Source organism: Magnolia sinica, chromosome 10 (genome assembly GCF_029962835.1).
Source record: "Magnolia sinica isolate HGM2019 chromosome 10, MsV1, whole genome shotgun sequence".
Lineage (NCBI taxonomy): Eukaryota > Viridiplantae > Streptophyta > Magnoliopsida > Magnoliales > Magnoliaceae > Magnolia > Magnolia sinica.
The window spans coordinates 20390711-20416728 of NC_080582.1; the positions used below are offsets into that span (position 1 = coordinate 20390711).

The window sequence follows — 26018 nt, forward strand, 5'->3', positions numbered from 1 at the left end:
TGTGATTAGAAATAAGGCAAGACTAGTAGCACAAGGATATTAACAGATAGAGGGCATTGACTTTGATGAAACATTTGCCCCTGTAGCTCGCCTAGAATCTATCAGGATCCTCTTGTCCATTGCGTGTGCTTTGAAGTTTAAATTGTTTCAAATGGAAGTCAAAAGTGCATTTCTCAACGAAGTACTTGAGGAAGAAGTATATGTAAAACAACCTAAGGGATTTTCAAACCCCAAGTATCCTTAGCATGTCCATCGGTTGAGCAAAGCTCTTTGTGGCCTTAAACAAGCACCTCGTGCATGGTATGAACGTTTGACGCAATTTCTTTTGGACTATAAATTCTGTAGGGGTAGTGTTGATAAAACACTATTCATATAAAAGACTGAGAATTCATTGCTTATTGCTCAGATTTATGTTGATGATATAGTCTTTGGATCTACATGTGAAGATACTGCTCATAGCTTTGCCGAACTCATGAAATCTGAATTTGAAATGAGCATGGTTGGTGAGTTAAATTTCTTTCTGGGACTACAAGTGAAGTAAATCCACAATGGGATATTTATATGTCAATCCAAGTATGCAAAAGATTTAGTGAAAAGATTCGGACTTGAATCTGGACGTACATATCATACTCCCATGAGTACCACACTCAAACTCTCTAAAGATGCAAATGGCAAGAGTGTGGATCAACATTTGTACCGTAGCATGATAGGGAGTTTACTGTATCTCACAGCTAGCAATCTAGATATGGCCTTTAGTGTCAGTGCATGTGCACGATATCAGGTTGATTGAAAGGAATCACACCTATCAGCAGTTAAAAGGATCATTAAGTACGTGGCCGGAACAACCACCTTCGGTTTGTGGTACCCATTTGAAACATCTACCGTCATTGCTGGGCACTCTGATGCCGATTGGGCTGGAAATATAGATGATCGCAAATCAACTAGTGGTGGCTGTTTCTATATTGGAAATTGTCTGGTATCTTGGCAAAGCAAGAAACAAAACTCGATATCTTTGTTCACTGTCGAGGCCAAATACATCGCAGCAGGTAGTTGTTGCGCACAACTTCTCTGGATGAAACAAATGTTGCTGGATTACGGGATTGAACAGTCCACAACGACTCTCTTCTGTGATAACACGAGTGCCATCAATATTTCCAAAAATCCAGTTCAACATTCAAGGACCAAGCATATTGACATCTGACACCACTTTATCCGAGAGCTTGTTGAAGATAAAATCATTGTGTTGGATTATGTGTCTGCAGAAAGACAACTTGCCGATATCCTAACAAAGCCTCTTGATGCAAATAGATTTGGTGATCTCCAAAAATCTATTGGAATATGTGCAATTTGATAGAATGCACAGGCAAAATGAGCTAGATTGTTACATCTGGGGACTAAGGTCCTCTCTTTTTGAAAAAGGAGAACATAAAAGTTGTTTTGCTTTGGTTGAATGTACATATGCAAAATAGGCATATTTCTAGTACTAACTATTGCCCATTCTATATGTCAAATAAATGATTAAAATTCAAAATCTTTCAAAAATTTGACATATTTGATGACATCGAACCATCTCGATGTCATCAAAGCCGTCTAGAACTTGAATCGTCGCCGTGGGAAATGAAATGTTTAGACACACATCCGACGATGTCATCGAACCCACTCGATGTCATCAAAGACTCTTTGGAATATGAAACGTCATATACCTAGAAAGTGCTTTTCAACGGTCATCGTGGCTGACTTCGATGCCATTATGACTCTGTATTTGATGACATTGAAACAGATTTGATGTCATCGAAGATACCTGGTATAAAAAGAATGGCGAGCGGGAGAAATTTCAAAATCTATTTCCCATCGAAAATCTGTTTTCTCTCTGGTTTCCAGCTTCTTCCAATCGTCTGACTTGGCGACACCCCTCTTGAGGAAAACCTACATCCATCTAAAGAAGAATGGGGAAGGATAAAGGTAAGGGACTACTTCATGTTGAATCATCCAAAAACAAAAAATCTAGAAAAAGCAAACAGATGGCATGTAATTCTCCTCCCAAACGTCCAGATTGGGAGAAGTTACTGTGGCCGATCGTGTGATTCTTAGCACATTTATTGAGCCATATGGGGTGGACCTTATGTTGGAGGCAAACGGATGGTACAACATCATCAATCTTGGTGGTCAATATCGGTATGATTTGATTCATCACTTTTTTAATGCTTGCCACACCATCCGTGAAGATCCACCGTGTATCAGCCTCGAGTTTATGAATCAAACTAAGCTCATCACCCCAGTTTTAATCAGACGTCTTTTAGGAGTGGAGGTTACGCTTATACCCGTAACAAAGCGGAACTTGAATGCTCTTGGAGTATGGGAGAGGTAACGCACGCGTTATGCAAAGGTGCAACTATTCCTAGAAATGAGGGGAATGTTCCTCATGTCAAATACCTTGAGACTACATTCAAGATCCTTCATAGTATCTTCAGCACGAATGTATATCCCTGTGAAGTGACGGGAAGTGATCTCTCTCCATATGTGCTCAACATCTTATATGATGCTCATCAAGAAATCCCTGTGTATTTTCCATCCCTCATTCTAGGTCAATTGATTCATATAGTCAAAGCGGAGCATCTTGACACATTGCCATTTCCGTCTCTAATTTGCAAGATAGCGCGCTTTATGGGATTGCCACCCACGTTTCATACAAAGCAACCTGAGGTGTGGTTAAATGACGATACGATTCAGCACGTGTATTTGACCACCACCTTTCACTAGGACAGTCCCCCTGCTACAACCCGTGACGCAAAAGACAGTCAGCGCCCACATCCACCGACGCCATGGGGTTCCAATCGCATGCCTCTAAACAGTCCAAAGTCGGTCGGTAATCGCCGGCGGTTCAGTCAACACGGAGTTGGCCGGCATCTGCTGAACGAACAATTTGACATAGAAGAATGACTTCGGCGATGCGAGGCGCGTTTGACCGGAATCGGGGTGTCTTCTCTGTCCTCACTTACCCATGCATGACTAATTGATACTTGGAATTTTTTTTTTGGCCCCAAGTATATATCTTTCTGGGTTTAGGTACTAAGTTGGTCATTTTGTGCAGACATTTCCTTTTGTTGATGCCCATGGAGGGGAAGATTGGTTGGGAATTTTTCATTGGTTGGATTGCCCATGGATGGGCTAGATGATATTTTTTTTTTTGGTTGTTAATTGGTTTAGACACTGATTCACTACCAAGCTTGGGCAATTTCTTTGATTGCTCTTATAAATGAATGATGATCCTTCTGAGCTTCATATTAAATGTCTATGGAAGTGAATGTTATATGTAGAATGCTGAGCTAATTACTGTTTATCAAATGCACTAAGGAAGTATGTGTTATTTGTGGAATGATGATTTCAGTGCTTAAAATCCAAATGCATATCTGTGTCTCTGATGTAATCTATGGAATGTTGATTGAACCATTATATATCTTATGCATTTTGGAGATATGCTTACATATTATGAAATGATGATTCTCTACTATATGGAAAGCGGATTCACTGCCATGAGATGACCCCTACATGGCCCTCCTATTACATTGGTTCTCTCAGTTTCTTCAAGTTCAACTTCAGTCAATCTATTTGATATTGGTATATACTAACCTTTGCCAATGATTGACAAAAAGGGGGAGAACAAAATCCCACCAAGAGAACACTTGGTTATATGTTTTATATGCATGGTGATACATGTGATAGGCGGAGCAGCTGTAAGAAGATAGGGGGAGCAGCTACATGAAGATTCAAAATTGTGTGTGAACTTAATAGAATATTTGTAAAATTGTGAAAAGTTGATGTACACACAATTTAGGGTGTTGTTCTAGGTATTTTGTCACGTGATTGACAAAGGAGGAGATTGAAAGTACCCTGGTTTGTCAATTAGCGTGAGGGTTGAGGCGGTGAGTAAAGCGAGCCCCATATGAAGATCATACAAGCTATTGCCTCAACCGGATGCGTGTTTCGAGATCGTCAAAGGTAAATTAAGCCTCACATCCCATGTCCCAAAACACCTAGGTAAATAAATCCTTAAAAGCCTTAGAACAACATAGGAGTTAAAAGTCTGAAAACTTGTTTCGAAATGGAAAATTCTCTAAGTTTTCAGCTTAGTTTTATGACATCGAACTTAAGTCGATGACATCAAACACTCATGTTCGATGACATCGAAATGAGACCTCTTATGTCCAACAACCACATAATATTTGGACAGAATATTCGATGAATCGAACATACCTTCGATGACATCGAACATAAGTAATCGATGACATCGAGGGCGAGTCGATGAAATCGAAGAACTTAGAGCATTGTCCAGCAAAACTTCTTGGAAAATATTCTGACATTGCTCGAGGAATCGAACAAGCTTCTATGTCATCGAGATTCAAACTTCGATGACATCGAGGAATGTTCGATGACATCAAATATGGCCAAGTCTATGACAAGCAAGCTTTATAGGAAAATCAATAGATACATTTGAGGAATCGAGTCTAGACTCGATGTCATCACTATTCAAACTTCGATGACATCGAGGAAGCCTCAATGACATCGAAATTGGACAAGGCTAGTCTAGCAAGCTTGAAAGAAAAATCATACTGAAATGTTCGATGAATCAAGCTAGCCTCGATGTCATTGAAATTCAAATGTCGATGACATCGAAATTGGACAAAGAAGTGTCCAGCGAGCCTTCAAGGAATATCTTCCAAAAAGATCGATGAATCGAACTGGGATTCGATGACATCAAACTTTGAAATTCGATGACATCGAACACAACCTTAAAATTGTCCAGTAAGCTCTTGTGAAATGTCACATAGAATGTCAGGAATCGAACTGTAATTCGATGACATCGGAGTTCAAATCTTGATGTCATCGAATCAGGTTCCATGTCATCGACTTCCTGTCAAAAAGTTCCAGCATTGGTCTTTCAGTTAAGTTCGTATCATCGAGCTGATATTTGATGGCATTGAAAGTATACGTTCGATGACATCAAATCAGGTTCGACGACATCGAACTCAGTCAGACAATGACTAATTTATTACCATTGGGGCTTTTTGCCTTTATAAGGAGAGCTTGTTCTTGGTTGCAGTATTGAGAAAAAGAGAGAGCTTGTATTGAGAAAAAGAGAGAGCTTTGAGAGAGTAATTGCTTATTATCAACTCTAAGCCCTTTTTCTCATGGGAGTTTATCCTTCAATCCACCCTCATTATTGATATTCAATAAAGTGAATTAGTGAATGAACTTCCTCATACGAGGATCATCCAGCTACCACCTTAATGGCAAATCATTGAACTGGGATCCCTTGAATGCTTAAGACCTTGGAATCAGTCCATCTTTTCAACTTTTAACATTCATTAGAGTGGATTCCAACAAAACCTTGACCCAACCCCATCGCCTTACATTGGAGCATCATCAGTGTTGCGGATCAAGGGAGCTAAAGAATCTCCGTCATCAAGGGAGAACATCGTCATAAACGTGCAGAATGGGGCTCATCTACTTAACTGTAAGTCATTAGAGTCTAGAAACCCTATTGATCATTCCTTGCGTAGGATTGGATCACAGGTGTATCTCAAACCTTTCAAGCCCTCATTTGAGGCCTCCGACGGGAGAGTACGTTTGGGTGCTTAGTGTAAGACCCTTGCTCTTGTGTAGGGCATAAACTTAAGTGCTTATTGTAAGACCTTTGCTCTTGTGTAAGGCATAAACTTAGGTCCTTTGTGTAGATAGTTGGCCTATGTGGCCTAAATCAGGTTCCTCGCGTGGATCCTTGGCCTGTGTAGCCTAAATTAGGTTCCTTGTGTGGATCATTGACCTGTGTGGTCTAAACTAGGTTCCTTGTGTGAATCCTTGGCCTGTGTAGCCTAAAACCTAGGTGCTTTGTACCTTTGCTCTTGTGTAGGGCATAAACTATCATGTCCTTGTGTAGGACCACTTGCCTTGTGTAGGTCCTAGAGTCAACCTGGTGTAGGTTATAAAGGTTAGAGGTGAACCTGATTTAAAACCTCCGTTAGTGAAATCCGATACACTCAACGGTTGAGTGCGTCCGCTAGGAGTAGAGTAGGCACATAGTCGAACCACTATAAACGACTGTGTTTGGGATTGTTATTTCATATTCTTTTTATTGTGTTTACTTTGAATGTTCACATGAAGCATGATAACATGAATATCTGGAACTGATAAGAATCACATCCCACACACTTTCACATACTTGAATCCATCATAGACTAATTGCTTATCTTACTTTATATTGAGAAGCCTTGAGCTTGGATCCTCTACTTGGCTTGGAAGCCTTTAGAATTGAAATGAGTATATCTTGATTCTTGCATATTAGATCAAGATTAGGATAACAGGATTTTAAATTGACATAAAATTTTATATAGTCCTATTCACACCCCTCTAAGACACTTTGACCTATTCCTACTTCTAGTATAGCGGTCCATACTGCAATTTCAATTTGTATCAAAGAGGGTCTCTCTTAAGGGTTTAACCACCTAGAGAGGGATCTTGACTGAAGTTGAGAAACGATGGTCAATAGTATGGGACTAGAGGGAGTAAAAGATAACACTTCAAATACCCAAAATCAGCTATACACTGAAACTCTTAAACTACTGGGTATTATCAAAAGTAAAACCAGTCAGAACAATTGCCTAGTAATTCATACTGCTCTTAAGGCAGGCAATAGTTCGAAGTGGTATCTTGACAATGGGTGCTCCAAACACATGACCGGTGACCAAACTCACTTTTGTGATTATTCAGAATTTGATGGTGGGTCAGTCACGTTTGGAGATGGGAGCTCTGCCAAAATAATTGGGCAAGGAACAATAGTTAGCCAAGGACTCCCCAAAATAAAAAATGTTCTTTGTGTAGAAGGTTTAAAACATAATCTCCTTAGTATTTCGCAAATCTGTGACAAAGAACACCTAGTCACTTTTTCAAAAGATGTGTAGGATCTTAAACCATACAGGAAAACCTATCATGAAGGGTCTACGCACAAGTGATAACTGCTACGTAATTGAGAGTAGTAGGGAAAATGTATTATCCACCAAATGTCATATGACTATGAAGAACGAGTCCAAACTATGGCACCAAAGGCTGGGACATGTCTACTATCGAAACTTAGCCAAGCCAAGTTTAAAGAATTTGGTGAGAGGACTACCCAAGATTAGGAAGGAAGAAAAGATTGTGTATGGTGATTGTCTTAAGGGCAAACAGATAAAAGTTGGACACAAAAAGACAACCATCATAGCAACATCTAAGCCACTAGACTTGCTACACATGGACTTAGTAGGCCCCACCAAAGTTGAAAGCCATGGTAGAAAAAGATATTTTTTTGTGGTAGTGGATGACTTTTACTTGGGTCGCTTTCCTTCGAGAAAAATCTGATGCCTTTGATGAATTTGTAATCATGGAAAAGCGACCCCAAAATGAGAAAGGATACTGCATAAATTGTATCAGGAGTGATCATGGTGGTGAGTTTGAAAATGATCGGTTTCAAAGATACTGTAATGAGAATGGGATTCAACATGAATTCTCAACCCCAAAAACTCCACAGCAAAATGGAGTTTGTTGAAAGAAGGAATTGTGTACTACAAGAAATGGGCTCAATTATAATAAATGGAAAAGATATGGCCAAAAGCTTCTGAGCCGAAGCAGTCAATACTGCCTGCTATATAATAAATAGAGTATATCTGAGAGCAGGTTTGAACAAGACTCCATATGAATTATGTTATGGAAAACAACCTAGTGTGAAATACTTCCGTGTCTTTGGTAGTAAATGTTATATCCTCAAAGACAGAGAACAACTAGGGAAATTTGAATCTAAAAGTGACGACGGCATTTTTCTTGGGTAGGCCCTGAATAGTCGTGCTTATAGAGTGTATAATCTAAGGACTCTCACCATTCAAGAATCTGTTAATGTGGTTGTTGATGACCAACCTCATGAAGAAGAAAGTCCTTTGAATGACTTGGAGGATGATGTGGATTCATGCGTTCTAAGTAAATCAGATAACAAAATCCCCTCTAACGAGCCTCAACCGTCGACTTACATACCCATCATTAAGGATCATCCCCTCAATCAAATCATTGGAGATCCTAATGATGGTGTAAGGACTTGACGTCAGATAGAAAGCATTTATAGCCATTTCTACTTCATCTCAAAGATTGAGCCCAAAAATATTGTGGACACTCTTCAAGATGAATATTGGATCAATGCTATGTAAGAAGAGCTTCAACAGTTTAAGAGAAATGAGGTGTGGCAATTGGTTCCTAGACCACTTGATATGAGGTGGGGCCCACTGTGGGACCATGCGATTCGGGGACTTGTGCGAAACGAGGGTTGCCCACGGAGAGGTCTTGCTTGGGTTGCCTGAGAGGGCCTGCATATAAGGATAAACCGATCTTTTCCATCAGCTCTGGAGCTTTTGGTGAGTTGGTCAGTTGTCCACTATCAGTTTTAGAGTTCTCTTCGATCGACCTTGATCACTTTCAGTTTCAGCACCCTGTATCTCATCTACATGCCCTTCACAGCTTCATCCTCAACGATATGAAACTTGTTGATCTTTCGAATCAATAGGCTACTTTTAGACATTGCTCGAAGATTCCAATCCAATTATCTCTCACAACTCTAAGCCCGGCAATTCCTTTTCTTTTTGCATGCAATCTCTATTAAAAATGACAATTTGATTAATTAGCAACTTGTAGGCACAAAGGTCTTTACAACTAGTACCCCTTTGTTCTATCTGCATAGCTAAGAAAAATACATTGTTTGGATCTCGTATCCAACTTAATCCCTTACACTTTGGGAATCTACACATTCGCGTCACAACCAAAAGTAGGAATGAATGAATAATTAACAGGTTTTTCAAATCATCTCTTCAGGGAATTGGCAATCTAGTACAGTCATTGAAAAATGATTCACTATTAACAAGCCATGTTAACGGCTTCGATCCAAAAACACTACTCGAGCATAGCAGAACTTAGCATGCTATGGAGCTTTTGGTGCACCGATCGATTGTCCACTATCAAAATGGTATCAGAGTGGGAGCCCAGTGTTCGAGTCTCCTCACTGACGTGATGATGCGGGGGCATCTTGTTGTGATTCCAAGGATGCACCATATCTCCACGTTGGGATGGGGTGGCCCACAAGGTGTGGTCTATGAGATGTAGAATGGATACGAGGTGGGGCCCATTGTGAGATCATGCGATTCGGGGACTTGAGCAAAACTACGGTTGCCCACGAAGAGGTCTCGCTTGGGTTTGCCTAAGAGGGCATGCATATAAGGATAAACCGATCTTTTCCATCAGCTCTGGAGCTTTTAGTGAGTTGGTCAGTTGTCCACTATCGGTTTTAGAGTTCTCTTCAATCGGCCTTGATCACTTTCAGTTTCAGCACCCTGTATCTCATCTACATGCTCTTCACAGCTTCATCTTCAACGATATCAAAACTTGTTGATCTTTTGAATCAATAGGCTACTTTTAGACATTGCTTGAAGATTCCAATCCAGTTATCGCTCAAAACTCTAAGCTCGGCAGTTGCTTTTCTTTTCTGCATGTAATCTTTATTAAAAACGACATCTTAATTAATTAGCAACTTGTAGGCACTAAGGTCTTACAACTTGTACCCCTTTGTTCTATCTGCATAGCCAAGAAAAATACATTGTTTGGATCTCGTATCCAGCTTAATCCCTTGCACTTTGGGAATCTACACATTCGCATCACAACCAAAAGTAGGAATGAATGAATAATTAACAGGTTTTTCAAATCATCTCTTCAGGGAATTGGCAATCTAGTGCAGTCATTGAAAAATGATTCACTATTAACAAGCTATGTTAACGGCTTCAATCCAAAAACACTACTCGAGCATAGCAGAACTCAGCATGCTTCTAGCACTATCCACAAGCATACGGCTCATACATTCAGCTTGTGAACCTACGTAGAATCATTGGACTATTGTGGAGTGGATTCTTCGTTACTTGAAGGGTACTTTTGAGGCACCTATTTGTTATAGTAAATTTTTTTAGAGTTAGTTGAGTTTGTGGATACAGACTATGTAGAAGATCGTGAAAAAAAGAAAATCTAACACATGTTATATTTTCTCTTTTGTTGGTGGTGTGATTAGTTGGATGTTGAGATTCCAGTTAGTGATGGTCTTGTCTACCACGAAAGTATACTACATGTCAACTACACAAGCATGCAAGGTATTTAGTTAAAGAGATTGCTAGAATAATAGAAAATCAAGCACAGAGTAGTGGTGATTCAATGTGATAGTCAAAGTGCATTACACGTGACAAAAATTATGGTACTTCATGCTCAGTCAAAGCACATTGATGTTCCGTATTACTTTGTTCATGAAGTGGTGGAAGATGAACATATCTCATTGTAGAAAATTCACACCGACGATAGCATAGTAGATATGTTGACAAAGCTTATTGAAAGAGAGAAGTTTGTTTGGTGTAGGACTTCTCTTAGTCTTATTGTTACCGAATAATTGGTGACATTTGAATATTTGTTAGAGAAACTAGTCTTTAAGTACGAGAATGTTAACTTGGTGTAGCTCTTTGTCCTTTCCTAACAAGAGATCTCTCCACCTTATTTGTGCATACATATGTATGTACATACGGTAGAACCTAATTCTCCAAGGTCTTTTGGAATTTTCTCCTATGGTGTGGTCTATATAAGGTGGAGTATAGGTAAAAAGGATATTCTTCTGGGGTATTCCTTAGCGAGAGATTTGTGATACAAAGGAAGAGTGGGATAGAGGTAAGCCTTGTATTTCTGATTTTTCTCGTTTTAGTGAAGAAGAAAGCTCCGTATTGCTATCCTTGGAAGTAAGCATATTATCAAAATCATATAAATCATTGTGCCTCTTGTCTCTTATTTTTACTTTGACCCTTGGGTTTTTTGTTTGGCTCTTTTCTTTTGTGGCTTTGCTTTGCCTGCATCTATTGTACGCGGGTGTTTTCTCCGCAACACCATACTGGAGCTCATCATGTCAACCTTTTTGATCACCTGACCAGGGCTCTACCTGTACCATCCACGCCCATTAGGATGCATTCAAATTCTGGTGCATCAGGACCGTGCATAATTTCTCTTCATGCAAGTTCCCCCACCTGAATGATTGTAGTTTTGCAAAGCCATGATAGATAATCCACATTTAACGAAGATAATTTTCACAAAGGATTCTATTTTACACTCTTGACCTAATCTCCAGCATGTGTAAATGTAGCACATCCATGCAAGATCCAGGCTGTTCATCAGGTGGGTCCCACCATGTATGTGCCATCACCAGAAAATCATTAGGGGATCCAGTCATTAGGTGAACTCATGTGTGTCCAATGTGGACTGCAGGTCGATTCTTTCAACAGTGCGTTTTCACCATGGATGTGTGACCCAACTAATTGCTGGTTTGGCCTGAGCTTCAGGCTGTGACACAATGGAGTCCACCTGATGAACAGATCAGATCTTGTTCATGTGTGCCACATTAGTTGTTCTGAAACAGATGGATATGACAGTTGTTTTCAGAGAATCCAATGGAAATTACAAGCTTCTGTCCGCTTGACTTAGTTTTCAGTTTAGTAGTAGGCGATGACAAATGCTGAAACAATCACATTTATTAAGCAAAGAAAGGACTGTGCCAATGTGACTGAATCCATTTAGAACATGTGGCAAGAGTACTATTCAAAATCCTGCTCCTTTAGATTCTCAAAATAGAAAAGACATCAGTCTTAATTTGAAAAAATAAAAAATAAAAAATAAAAAACATTGTATTTTATATCATGAGGAAGCTCAAGCATGAAGATCCATACCAGCACCAATGAAAGATCCATTTGCAATAACTGGGCTGCCTTGGTTGCTGAATGTCACCCCAACATTTAGTAAGGTTCCCCCCAAAACTGTATACATAGTAGCCATCTGCAGTATAGTTGCTTTTCGAGCCGCTCTTTCAGACTGATATGAATTTCAGTTAGCATATGAAAATTGATATTAACATAAGAAGTAATGCAAGAACATGCCTACTCTGAAAACGACTAAAGATTGCTCTGAGCCTTAGGAAGAGCTCCTAGAAAGAGTTTATGTAATTGTTTCAGATGAATTTCAAGGGTATCTTGTCAAAGAGGTTTGCTATTTCTATATACATGTAAACCCAACCCCTCTGCATACCGTCATGCAAACATGTATGTGTGAGATCTAAGCCATCCATTAGGTGGGCCAAAGGGTACCTGTCCTGGCCAAATAATTTGGCCTGTCAACCCATCAAGTGGCCAGTGTACAAAAAATTGCCAACTAAAAAAGTATGCAAGTGTGTTGCCTGACTGTAGATTTTATGGCCCACTTTGTTTGCACATTCGTCCAACTTATGATAGCTTTGATCTCACACACATTTCACATACCTGATATCTATCGACTCAAATCTGGAAATCGAGCATCGTGTACCTAATTCCACCGTTCATCTATACAATACACCAAAACCCACACAGCAATCTATGTTGATCTAGATTCCTACTCATTTGTGATATTGATCATCTCATTAATTGATGGCTAATCCCCAAAGCCAAGAACCAAATATGAACAATATTCTAACATCACCCTATAGTCAGCACTCAGCACATGTGATATCCTGCTATGAGTCTGGTACAGAAAAATAGGACAGGGATAACCATGCCACATGGAGTAGATCAGTTCGTATTGCTCTGCTGCCAAGAATAAGAGGGGGTTTATCACAGGCTCTTTATGACAACCAGTGGAAATCTCCTTGTTACTTAGCTTGGAATCTTGCACCAATCTTGTTATGACAAGGCTCCTGAACTCCATTTAGAAAGACATTGTGCAATTTACATCATCACAACTTCCAAGATTTGGAAAGAGCCCTCAGATAGGTATTCGCAGGGAAACACTGCTTGTACCTACCAGCTTGAGCATGAGATCTCTTCACATACCCAAGGTCAATCTACTCGCTTGGAATACTATTCTCTTGGATTTGACAAAGTCGCTTAGCTGCATATTTGCCATGAGTAATACCTTATTCAATTACTCTCCTTCCCTTTTCTGAATCTCTACTTATTTTGTTTTTTTCATTTTTCAATATTTCCAATTTAAACTACCATTTTTTTTTTTTACTATTGTTGTTTCAAATCTATATTATATAACTGATGAGAAAGATGAATTACCTCAAGTACTCGGACTCTAAGTTTCAAATCTCCCACCTCAAGTTGTTTCACGAACTCCTCTATACGCTGAATTCTGTATGGCATGGAGATGGTATGTGTTCTAGCCTGCAATCATGTTGCAACCATGTCAACCAACACATAGATGAAAGAAAATAATGAATTATAGGACTACTAATATATTGGAAACAAGAATAACATTCTCAAGGTAGTTTGTTCGACAATATGTCCTCAACCAACAACCGGCATTAAGTTTGGAATTAAGAAAAAAAGAAAAGAAAAGAAAAAACGAAAAGTCAACATAAGTTTAAGATAACTGGGGAAATCATTATTGGTGAGTGAATTTTAGTTGTTGTGACAACTCAAAGGGACCCTTTTTATGGAATTAAGGATGTCCAAGAGTTGCATATTTTCGTGAAGTTTCCAATTCAACATAGTCTAGCAAGAAGAATAGGTGATAGGGGGATCAGAAATGAGTCGAAATGAGGGAGTTCTATTTAGTTTCATATGCAATTCTTGTGGAACAAGGAATGTTTCATTTTTACGAACACTAGTTGTAAACATCTTAAGCTGCCGTCTATTTGCTAGATAATTTCCTCCATGGTTGAAATGGTTTGTGATGTTAAGAAACATGTAAATATCACAGTATCTACGGACTAATCCAAGCCATACCGGCAACCACACCGATAGGTAATTGTGTCTGAAACTCAAATGTCTTCTTTGGATGAGTCATGAATTGTTGTCATGCATGGATAAGATGCCACATAGATTTTGTCAAATGAAGATATGGATCCTAAGGATTATAGAACTTAACACTGAAATCACCACAATAAGGGGAAAGAATTTAGGGCAACCCTTAAAAATGTTATCATGTCATTCATCTCATTTTACTTATTATCATTGTTGATAGTATGATTGGGGCCCCTTTATAAGATTTTAACCAAAATCTTCGCTTCCATATTATGGGTGGTTTTGGCAAAGGTCATTTCAAAAGTCCAAGGCGAAGACAGATAATATTACACTCATTGCTCATGAGTGCATTGACTCAAGGTACAAGCAATGTTTTAAATATCCTTATTGCATAATCTATTGCACTCTTGGGATACAGATACATATCGGTTATCGCATGGGATATATCGTTTGTATCACGTAATGTATCGTTGTTGTTGGGAAACATAGGAACATTGGGAAATTGGTCGATTTTTTCAAGGAAACTTCAAGGATTGTTGAAAAAGACATCAATACACACATAGAAATCAAAACATTACAAAAAAAAAGTGCACATAATAGGGGTTTCCTTTATATGGGGTCCTAGTACATGCACTGTCCAACTGAACTGATGCAAGTATATTTAAAGTCTATTCATATAATTTATAGACGTAAGAAGACATGTATGGAAACACAAGCAATGCGTTCAAAATCAAAAGAAGAATCACTAGATTAGGTTACATGTTTGATTTTGTGTTTGGATACAAAGACTGCAACCGATTTGAAAGAAATTTCGATTTTTCCGTAACTTGCCCCATCTCCCTCAAATCTTTAAATTGAAGCTCCAAATCCATGATTTTTCATGGAAAACATGAAGAATCATAGATTTGTAACCATTCGACATTGATTTAACATGATTTACAACGAAAAAAAAAAAAAAGGGATAAAAAATTGAATATGCTCACCGAATCGAATAGGTGGGATATATTGACACTACCTGTGCATTTCATATCGCATAGGTGGGACACAAGATATATCGGCTGACATCGTCGATATTTAAAACATGGGTACAAGATATAAAGGGTGTTATGTGCAAGTTGGATATTGGAAAAAGCTTATGACCATGTCGACTGAGAGTTCCTTGACTAAATGTTGGGGAGGTTGGGTTGTGGATAGAAATGAAGAGGGTGGATCCAAGAATGTACTTGATCGGTTGTGTTATCTGTTCTCTATTCTAGTCAATAGGTCTCCAAAGGCTTTTTTACGTTCTTAAGGGGCCTTAGGTAGGGTGACCCGTGGTCCCCATTTTTGTTCATGTTGGTCACTAAAGCTTTAAGTAAAATGCTAAATGCCAGTTGGCTGGTCTCATTGGCGATTTTAGGGTGGCGAATGCGGAGCTTCGGGTTTCATATCTTCAGTTCACCAACGACACCATCTTTTTTATGATGCTGATGTTGTGGTGGATAATTAGGTACATTGAAGTGGCCTCGAGTCTAAAGGTAAATCTTTTTAAGAGTGAGATGCTGGGTATTATATTGTCTATGGACGAGGTGGCGAGGTAAGCAAACGTTTTTAGGTGCATAACGGGTTCTTTTTCTTCAACATATCCCAGTCTTCCGTTAGGCATTGGAAACAAGGTGTTCCGTAACGGTAACAGTGGCCATAACGGCCACCACCGTTACCTTTACAATACAGGGCATTGCGGTTGTTATGGTCTCTCTTTTTTATTTTTGTATTTATTGAAAAAAACTCCGAAAAACCTGTATCTGCCTCGTAATGTTGATTAAAAAGTATGAAAAACCTATATATGTCCTGTAATAGACCATTACGGGGCTATTATGGCCTTTATAGGGGATGTAACATGCCGTTAACGACAATTACGGGTCATTTTTTTTCCATAATGGCTGTTACGGCCGTTACAACCCCGTAACGTGTAACGGTTTCCATTGTTACCTTTACAGCCCCGTAACGGCCTTTACGGCACACCATGGTTGGAAAGTCAACAAAGCACCTTTGGGACAAGGTCATAAAAAGAGTGGAAAGGAAGTTGACTAAATGGAAGAGTTAGCATGTCTCCTCGGGCGGTTGTATAATGCTAATTAAAGTTGCACTCTCAAATATGCCATTGTAATTCATGTCCCTTCGGGTGTTAGAAATTTGTTCTGGATAGGCTAGAGAGATTGAAGTGTGACTCGTGGAGAAGAATTGAGGAAAAACAAAATTTCTTCTTTTAAAGTGTGAAGAGGTGTGTAAGCAGTTAGATGAAGGGGGAGCAAACATTAAGGAACTGGATGCAATGAACCTAGCCTTACTTAGAAATTGGTTGTGGCAGTTTGATTCAGAAGAAGGGAATCCGTGGCGAGAAGTCATTACAACTTGCAAGAAAATATGGAGTTCAGGAAGGGGATTGTCAGATTTGCTCAATGACCCTCAATCGAGTGGTCCTTTTCTTATATAGAAATCATTTTCCCTAATTACAATATATCCCTTAATTACAGTATCCCCTAATTACAGCATAATATCTTCTAATTACAGCAGCATCTACATCCCCTAATTACAACATAATATCTCCTAATTATAGCATCTATATCCACTAATTACAACAGCATCTATATCCCCTAATTATAGCATAATATCACCTAATTACAGCATCTATATCCCCTAATTACAGCAGCATCTATATCCCCTAATTACAGCATCTATATCCCCTAATTACAGCAGCATCTATATCCCTTAATTACAGCATAATATCACCTAATTACAGCATCTATATCGTCTAATTCAGGAAAGATATTTACAGATCTGTTTCCTAAATAACTGTACAATTTATTTAAGGTAAGTATGTTATCAATCCTACTAACATCCCCCTCAAATTGATGCTGGTCGATCAAGAAGCATCAATTTGCCAACAAGAAACTGATGACGTAGTCGTGTCATAGTTTTTGATGTAGAGTGGGTCGTGGACAGTTTCATGGCCAAGATGGATCAGAAAAGGCCCGTTCGACGACAGAAGTCATCCGAACCGTCGGACCTTAGATCGGGCGTATCTCGCAATCCGGAATGAGTTATTTGACGTAAAATATATGATTTTGGGGTAGAACGAGCTACTTTAGCCAAACAACTCCGCTACGCCGGGTTGCGTAGCCCGGAATTGTGAAAAACCCCTGGATCAACGGTCATTTCCTTGTTTTAATTTCGTTTTTACTATAAATAGTAAGTTTTAGTTTGATTATAACTCTTCATCCGTCGGGCTTTAGGAGTTGTGCCCAACGTGAAAAGAGCTTAGAATAATTAGGAGAACGGTTTGGTGAAGCCAAATAGGACACTTACTATTTTTGGCCGAAAACCTTGCGCACTAGTAGACATCACAACCGTCTATAAATAGTAAGTTTACTATTTATAGTAAGTCGCGGATTTTAGGAGTTTGAGTTGTAGTTTGATTCTGAGTTCTTTCCCATTGCTTGGTACCCCTATTTAAAGGGTTGTGAACTTGTTTTTATTCATCAATTAATCAATTTCGAATTTATTAGAATTTATTTCTATTTTCTACTTTCTTTCCTCGTGGATTTGAGAAATCTCTATGAGAAGTCCAGAGAAGCTCCGTGGATTCGGAGTAGTTATCCTCATCACGTTTATCCCTGCGTCAATTGGTATCAAACCGAGGAGTCCCCTCGGGCCGATGGCAAACAATGAAGGTATGAATCAAAATCCTGTGGACAGTGATCCAGGGATTCGTTATCTTTCAGAAAGAATAAAAGCTTTCCATAGGGAGAGTCAGTTGACCATGCAAGGGCTACAGGCAACTCTCGACCGTCTTGTGGATGCGCTACTTCCGCCCCGAACCCTAGGCGGTGCTCCACCACCTTTGGTTGCTCCCCCACCCATGGTGGCTCCACCACCCATGGTTGTTGTACGACGCAACCCCGATTTTCGTAGAGCACTACCAGTGGCAAACCGTAGGGATACACCAGATGATTCAAGTTCTAGTAACGAGGACCTTAATGAGGGTTTTGCCCGACAACCAATCCATGGAGGTGATCATTTAGATCGTGCTGAAAGAGACTATCGAGATCATAAAGGGGTAAAATTAGTAGCATTTAAATTAAAATCTGATGCTTCTGCATGGTGGAAACAATTACAACTCTCACGAGCCCGCCAGAACAAGGCGCCCATCTCATCATGGCCACGAATGAGATGTCTTCTTCGAACACGATTTCTCCCTAGTGATTATGAGCAGATATTATTCCAGCATATTAAAATTGCAGACAAGGAAATCGAACCATCACAGATTATACTGAAGAATTCTAACGGTTGGCTACACAAAACGATCTGTCAGAATCTGAGTCACAGAAGGTAGCACGATTTATAGGTGGGTTACGACCGACAATTCAGGACCGTGGATGAAGCAGTTCAATTGGCGGGTAGGGAAAAAACACAACTTGCAAGAGCTCTTGCTCATCCATATCCTTCAACTCGACTCCCCATGATGGGTCCCACACAGGATCCAGTGCTGCCACGAGGAAAAGACCCAGTACCTCAACTTCCTACAACCGCAAACCGTGATACGGGGAGCGGCTCATCCAGACCTCAACGTGCAGCACCCACGACAGCGGGTCCAAGTAGGATTCCAAATCCTTATGCTCGGCCAAGGTCGAACAATGGTTACCGCTGTGGCCAACCATGCCACTTATCAAACACTTGTCCTCAACGTCCCGCAGCACACTTGACTATAAACGAATGGGACACTGAAGATGAGGCCGCAGAAGAAGACCATCACTTTGATGAACACGAACAAACCACTGAAGAAATAGCAGGTGGCGATGAAGTGACGGGCAAGGATCGTGGCGAATTTCTAGTTGTGAGGCGATTACTGTATGCCCCACGAAAGGAATTACACCCACAACGACACAATATATTTCGTACTCGGTGCACCGTCAACGGAAAGGTCTGTAATGTGATCAAAGACAGTGGTAGTAGCGAGAACATCGTCTCGAGAGTGATGGTGGACAAGTTGCCGCTACCAACGATGAAACATCCGTCCCCGTACTCAATTGGCTGGATAAAAAAAGTGAATGAGACCAAGGTAATTGAACAATGCACTATCTCGTTTTCAATTGACAAAAATTATAAGGATCAAATACTTTGTGATGTGGTCGATATGGAAGCTTGTCATATGTTACTCGATCGACCCTGTCAGTCAAACTGTGATGCGACCCATCGGGGACGAGATAATATCTACGTATTCGTCAAGGATGGTAGAAAAATAATCCTTACCCCTATGGCACCAGAGAACCACTCTGAAGCCTCTAAAGTGGAGGGGAGTCTCCTCTTGACCGTTCCGGATTTCATGGAAGAATCCAAGGAAACCAGCGAGGTATACGCCGTAGTGGTGAAGGGCGAGTAAGAGGAACCCTCAAACATCCCTCTAAGTTTAAGACTGTTGCTAAACGAATTCAAAGAAGTCTGGCCTGAGGATTTACCTGATGGATTGCCCCCCATGAGGGACATCCAACATCACATAGATCTCGTCCCTGAGGCTAGCCTGCCCAACCGCCCTCATTATCGGATGAGTCCGAAGGAGTGTGAGATACTTCAGGGGTAAGTGGAGGAATTGATCCATAAGGGTCTCTTGAGAGAGAGCATGAGCCCATGTGCCGTACCAACATTATTAATGCCAAAAAAAGATAGAAGCTGGCGCATGTGTGTCGACAGCCGGGCAATTAACAAGATTACCATCAAATATCGGCTCCCAATACCACGGTTGGACGACATACTCGATATGTTAGAAGGGGCCAAGGTGTTCTCTAAACTATATCTAAGGAGCGGGTACCATCAGATTCGTATTAGACCCGGTGATGAGGGAAAAATGGCATTCCAGACCAATGAAGGGTTGTATGAGTGGCTGGTCATGCCCTTTGGCCTATCGAACACACCAAGTACTTTTATGCATTTGATGAATCAAGTTCTAAAACCGTTCACTGGCCGATTTGTGGTAGTATATTTTGATGACATATTGATATATAGCCAGGATGAGGCGGAGCACAGGAAACATCTCAGGCAGGTACTGCAAGTCCAACAAATTAACAAGTTGTACCTCAACTTGAAGAAGTGTCGTTTTTTAACTGACAGCCTGTTGTTTCTAGGATTTGTTGTAACGTCCACAGGCATTCATGTGGACGATGAAAAGGTGCGAGCTATTAGAGAATGGCCGATCCCGACAAACATTCATGAGGTGAGGAGTTTTCACGAGTTGGTGACTTTCTATCGTCGATTTGTACGAGATTTTAGTACCATAGTCACGCCTATAACAGATTGCATGAAAAAAGGACCATTCCAGTGGACCGATAAAGCTGACAAGCGCTTTCATGAGATCAAGCATCGTTTGTCTACAACAGCGGTCTTGGTGCTCCCTAATTTCAACAAATTGTTCGAGGTTGAGTGTGATGCTTCATACGTCGGAATTGGAGGAGTATTATCACAGGAAGGCAGGCCGGTAGCCTTCTATAGCGAGAAGCTCAGCAAAGCCCGAAAGAAGTGGTCGACTTATGAGCTTGAGTTGTACGCAGTTGTTCAGGCGCTGCGACATTGGCGGCATTATTTGATTCAAAGAGAGTTTGTTTTGTACACTAACCATCAAGCATTAAAGTTTATTAATAGTCATACTAACGTGAATTGTGTGCATGCTAGATGGGTTGCGTTTTTATAAGAATTCACATTCGTTCTGAAGCACAAGTCAATGCAGTAGAACAAGGTGGCTGATGTACTTAGCCGTCGTGCATCACTACTTGTTACGATGAGCAACGAGGTGGTAGGCTTCGACTGTCTCAAGGAGCTGTACACCGAGGATAAGGACTTCAAAGATTCTTGGATGAAGTGCCAAGAAGGTCACCCCAGTGACCTTCATATACAGGACGATTTTCTCTTCAAAGGGAATTGATGTGCATCCCCCTAAGTTCTCAGAGGGAGCAGATTATTCAGGAGCTACATGGAGGTGGCCTCGGTGGACACCTGGGGCGAGACAAGACACGAGCTCTTGTGGAAGAGCGGTATTACTGGCCGCAATTAGTATGCGATATGGGAAAAGCCGTACAACGTTATATTTGTCAGATCTCCAAGAGGCAATCTCAGAATACGGGCCTCTACACCCCGTTACCTGTGCCTGACGGTCCTTGGGAGGATTTATCAATGGACTTCGTGCTTGGTCTCCCACGAACATAACGCAGCATGGATTCGGTGTTCGTGGTGGTAGATCGTTTCTCCAAGATGGTACACTTTATCCCATGCAAGAAGACCCTTAATGCAACACACGTGGCGAATCTATTTTTCAGGGAGGTCGTACGGCTACAAGGGGTCCCCAAGACCATTACTTCCGATCGTGACACGAAGTTCATTAGCCACTTTTGGCGGACTTTATGATATCGATTCGATACACGACTTCAATTCAGCAGTGCTTACCACCCACAAACTAAGGGGCAGACCGAAGTTGTGAATCGCACGTTGGGAAACCTCATTCGCTGTATTTTAGGAGAAAAACTGAAGTAGTGGGATTTGGCCTTGTCTCAAGTAGAGTTTGCATTCAAAAACATGGTGAACCGCTCGACAAGGAGATTACCGTTCCAGATTATCTACGGACAAGTGCCTCGCCACACACTTGACTTGGTCCCTCTACCTAAGCACCCAAGCACAAGCATTGTAGCAGAACATATGGGAGACAAGATCATGGGCATCCATGCAGAAGTGTAGACCAAGCTACATGCCTCGAACGAGAAGTACAAGAAACAAGCGGACAAGCATTGGCGACAAAAAGTGTTCGAGGTGGGGCGACCGCGTTATGGTACATCTGTGCAAAGAGAGATTTTCGACCAGGACGTACAACAAGTTGAAAAATAAGAAGATTGGACCCGTCCCAATCATTCGAAAGATCAATGACAACGCTTATGTTGTTGATCTTCCAGATGACATGGCAATCTCACCGACTTTCAACGTCGTGGACCTGACCGAGTATCATGAACCAAAGCAGGATGAGAACTCGAGGCGAGTTCTTTTGAAGTGGAGGGGACTGATGTAGAGCGGGTCGCGGACAGTTTCATGGCCAAGATGGATCAGAAAAGGCCCGGTCGACGACAGAAGTGATCCGGACCATCGGACCTTAGATCGGGCGTATCTTGCAATCCGGAATGAGTTATCTGACGTAAAATATATGATTTTGGGGTAGAACGAGCTACTTTAGCCAACCAACCCCGCTACGCCGGGTTGCGCAACCCGGAATTGTGAAAAACCCCTGGATCGACGGTCGTTTCCCTGTTTTAATTTCATTTTTACTATAAATAGTAAGTTTTAGTTTGATTATAACTCTTCATCCGTCGGGCTTTAGGAGTTGCGCCCAACGTGAAAAGAGCTTAGAATAATTAGGAGAACGGTTTGGTGAAGCCAAATAGGACACTTACTATTTTTTGCCGAAAACCTTGCACACTAGTAGACATCACGACCGTCTATAAATAGTAAGTTTACTATAAATACTAAGTTTACTATTTATAGTAAGTCGCGGATTCTAGTAGTTTGAGTTGTAGTTTGATTCTGTGTTCTTTCCCATTGCTTGGTACCCCTATTTAAAGGGTTGTGAACTCGTTTTTATTCATCAATTAATCAATTTCGAATTTATTAGAGTTTATTTCTATTTTTTGCTTTCTTTCCTCGTGGATTCGAGAAGTCTCTGTGAGGAGTCTAGAGAAGCTCCGTGGATTCGAAGTAGTTATCCTCATCACGTTCATCCCTGCGTCAGTTTTGGTGAAGACGTTCGCTATCTGAAGGTCGCTTGAGACATGTGGAAGAGAGATAACCCGAGTATCAACAGCTTCCCGAATAGAATGACAGTCCACCTCGATATGTTTGGTACGCTCGTGATAGACAGGATTGGTAGCAATCTGAATAGCACTCGTATTATCAATATGAAGAGTGAGAGTAGACTGAGGAAAACCTATTTCAGCAAGCCACGGAGTCACATAATCTCCGAGCAGGCTGCCGACATGGCACAGTACTTGGACTCGGTCGAAGATTTGGAAACAAGATCCTATTTCTTACTCTTCCAAGAGATAAGTGAATCACCAAGAAACATACATCACCCGGTGACAGATCGACGAGTATTAGGACATCCTGCCCAATCAGCATCACTAAAAGCCACAAGGCGAAGAGTACCAGTACAGAAGAACAAGCCACGGTGAGAGGAACCCCAAAGATATCGAATAATTCGGTGGACCGCGGCAACATGAAGGTGGCGAGGAGACTGCATAAATTGACTAACTTGCTGGACAGCAAAGGAGATGTCAGGCCATGTAATACTGAGATAATTGAGACTACCAACTGTCGAAACACCATGGGATCAGGAAGGAGATCTCCCTCCTCACGTTGATACTTAACATTCACTTCCAAAGGGGTATCCACGGAAGAGGAGTCCTGCAAACCAGACAAGGAAATCAAGTCCTCCATGTATTTATGATGATGCAGGAAAACCCTAGAGGAATCGAACTGAACTTCCAAACCGAGGAAATACTAGAGAGGACCAAGATCCTTCGTATGGAATGAATCATGAAGATGCTACTTCAGTTGATCAATGAGGGCAGAATCAATCTCAGTGATGACAATGTCGTTGACATAAACCAGAAGAAGAACAATGCCAACAAAAGTCGTACGAAGAAACAACGAAGAATCATATTGGCTTTGGATGAAAGAAAATCGAGTAAGGTAGCTCGGAACTTATCAAACCAGGCCCAGGGAGCTTGTTTCAAACCATACAGAGAGTGCTTCAGCTTACACGCATTCAATGTCGACGACGAGTAGAGGCCAGGAGGTGTCCTGTAAACATCTTCCCGTAAATCACCGTGAAGAAATGCGTTCTTCACATCCATCTAGCAAAGGGACCATCGCTGAGAGGCTGCAATGGCAATAATAGTACGCACAGTTGTCATTTTAGCGACAGGAGCAAAGGTCTCCTCATAGTCAACCCTATACTCCTGGCGGTTACCAGGGCAACCAAATGAGCCTTATAATGGTCCACAGACCCATCGGGCCGAAGTTTCATAGGAAAAACCCACTTACACACGGGATCAGGTCCCAAGTCTGATTTTCTTGAAGAGCTTGAAGTTCTTCCTACATAGCCTTTCTCCAACACTCATGTTTATCAACTTGTGAGTAGGAATTAAGAATCGACCCAGTTGATAAGGTAACCGTGAAGGAGGTATGAGGGAAACCATACCTATCCGGTTGATGAGAAGTACAGCCAGATCATCGAGGAGGGTGCAAAATGGGATCAGGTGGCAGATTAGACTCATGAAGGGGTAGAGTTGGTCGACGGCGTTCATACACAAAACCAGGCTTGAAGCATTCAGGAGGGCACATCAAATCATCAAAGTGAGGAAGAACAGAAACTGCAGGAGATGATGTAATAGAACTAGGAAAGAAATATTGATGCTCAATGAAAACAACATTACGAGATATATGAAATTTATTGGAAGAAGCATCATGGCACAGAAATCCTTTTTGAGATAAGTTATATCCCATAAAGACACATTTCACAGATTGCGCAGAGAGTTTGTGACGTTGATGTGGAGGTAGATGCACAAAACAGACACAACCAAAAGTGTATAGGTCAAGAAAGCTAGGGTGTTGTATATACAGACGATAGAATGGAGAGTCGAAATTTAGCACTTTAGAAGACAACCTATTAATCAAGTATACTGTTGTAGCTAAAGCTTCAACCCAAAATTTAGGAGGAACAGAAGATGCAAGTAACAAGGTCCTAGCAACATCTAACAAATGTCAATTTTTGCGCTCAACCACGCCATTCTGTTGAGCCGTATAAGGACATGAGCGGTGAGAAACAATTCCTTTGTGACGAAGAAACTCAAGAAATTCATGAGACATATATTCTCCACCAGAATCAGATCGTAAAGTCTTAATGCTAGTGGTAAATTGATTCTTAACATATGCTAGAAACGATTTGAAAACAGCAAAGACTTCAGACTTATAGCACAGAAAATATACCCAAGTATGCCGACTATGGTCATCTATGAATGTCACAAAATATTTATAACGACCGTGAGAAATGACAGGAGTAATGCCCCATGCATCACTATGAACAAGGTCAAAGCAATTCTTTGCCCTACTCCCGGAAGAAGGGAAGGGAAGAATCTTACTTTTTCCGATTTTACACGTAGAACAATCAAAAGACAAAGCATGAGGCAAAGAAGAATTTTTTTTTCTCAATGAACCAGAATTCAACAAATGACATAAAACAACATTGTTTGGATGGCCTAAACGTTTGTGTCATACTTCACAATTATTGGAGACAGTAGTACAAGCCAAAGAAATGATACTAGGAATGGAAAAGTATAATGGAAACAGTCTCCCAACTTTAGGCCCCTTCACTATTGTCCTCCCCAACACCAAATCCTGCACATGACAACCATCACGAGAAAACTGAACATTGTAATTATCATCCACTAATTATCCAGCCGAGATAAGACTCGTAGAAAGCCCAGGTGATACAAAAATATTAGTAAGTGATGGTGCGATATCACCAACCCCAGTAATCGGTAAACGATGGCCATTAGCAACTTGAATATTAGAAGAATCAGTGTACTTACGAACATTGCTAAGCATATCAAGAGAACTGGTCATGTGATTGGATGCAGCAGAGTCAACAAGCCAAGATTGAGAGGGTATAGTACGTATAGTACCCTTACCTTGCAACCCTAAAACGGAAAATGCCGATACAATCATTTGCTGCACCATTTCTGGTGTAAGGGCAGGTGTAGCAGCAGTGGAAGATGCTAGTTACCCCATCCGAAGTGTGGCCAGTAGCAGTAGCATGATAAGCATTCACGGGTCAGTTTTGAGGACGTGTTGGGCATTCTTTGATGATGTGCCCCTTCTGTTTATGGTAGTTGCAGAATTTTTTAGCACAATGGGCAGTAATATGCCCATAATCTTTGCAACTGTAGCACTAAACTGTACGCATGTCTCGAACCCTCCCTTTGCCTTGAGCAGCATATGCGACAGCATTCTCTTGCGGAAACGAAGATTGAATAAGAAGACGTTGTTCCTCTCGAAGAAGTGCTCCAAAACACACGTCAAGAG

The 26018-nt window shown here is 40.9% G+C and overlaps 1 protein-coding gene across 2 annotated transcripts in view; it reads right to left on the reverse strand.

Annotated features, from left to right (window-relative positions):
• Positions 1–26018, reverse strand: part of LOC131258139 (protein ACTIVITY OF BC1 COMPLEX KINASE 7, chloroplastic) — a 137726-nt gene that overhangs the window by 5457 nt on the left and 106251 nt on the right. For both annotated transcript variants that reach the window (XM_058259248.1, XM_058259249.1), the window contains 2 exons: positions 13179–13283; positions 11817–11958 (listed from right to left, as the gene is read on the reverse strand). In XM_058259248.1, coding sequence (XP_058115231.1) covers positions 11817–11958; positions 13179–13283 — 247 coding nt within the window. The remainder of the gene's footprint in view (positions 1–11816; positions 11959–13178; positions 13284–26018) is intronic.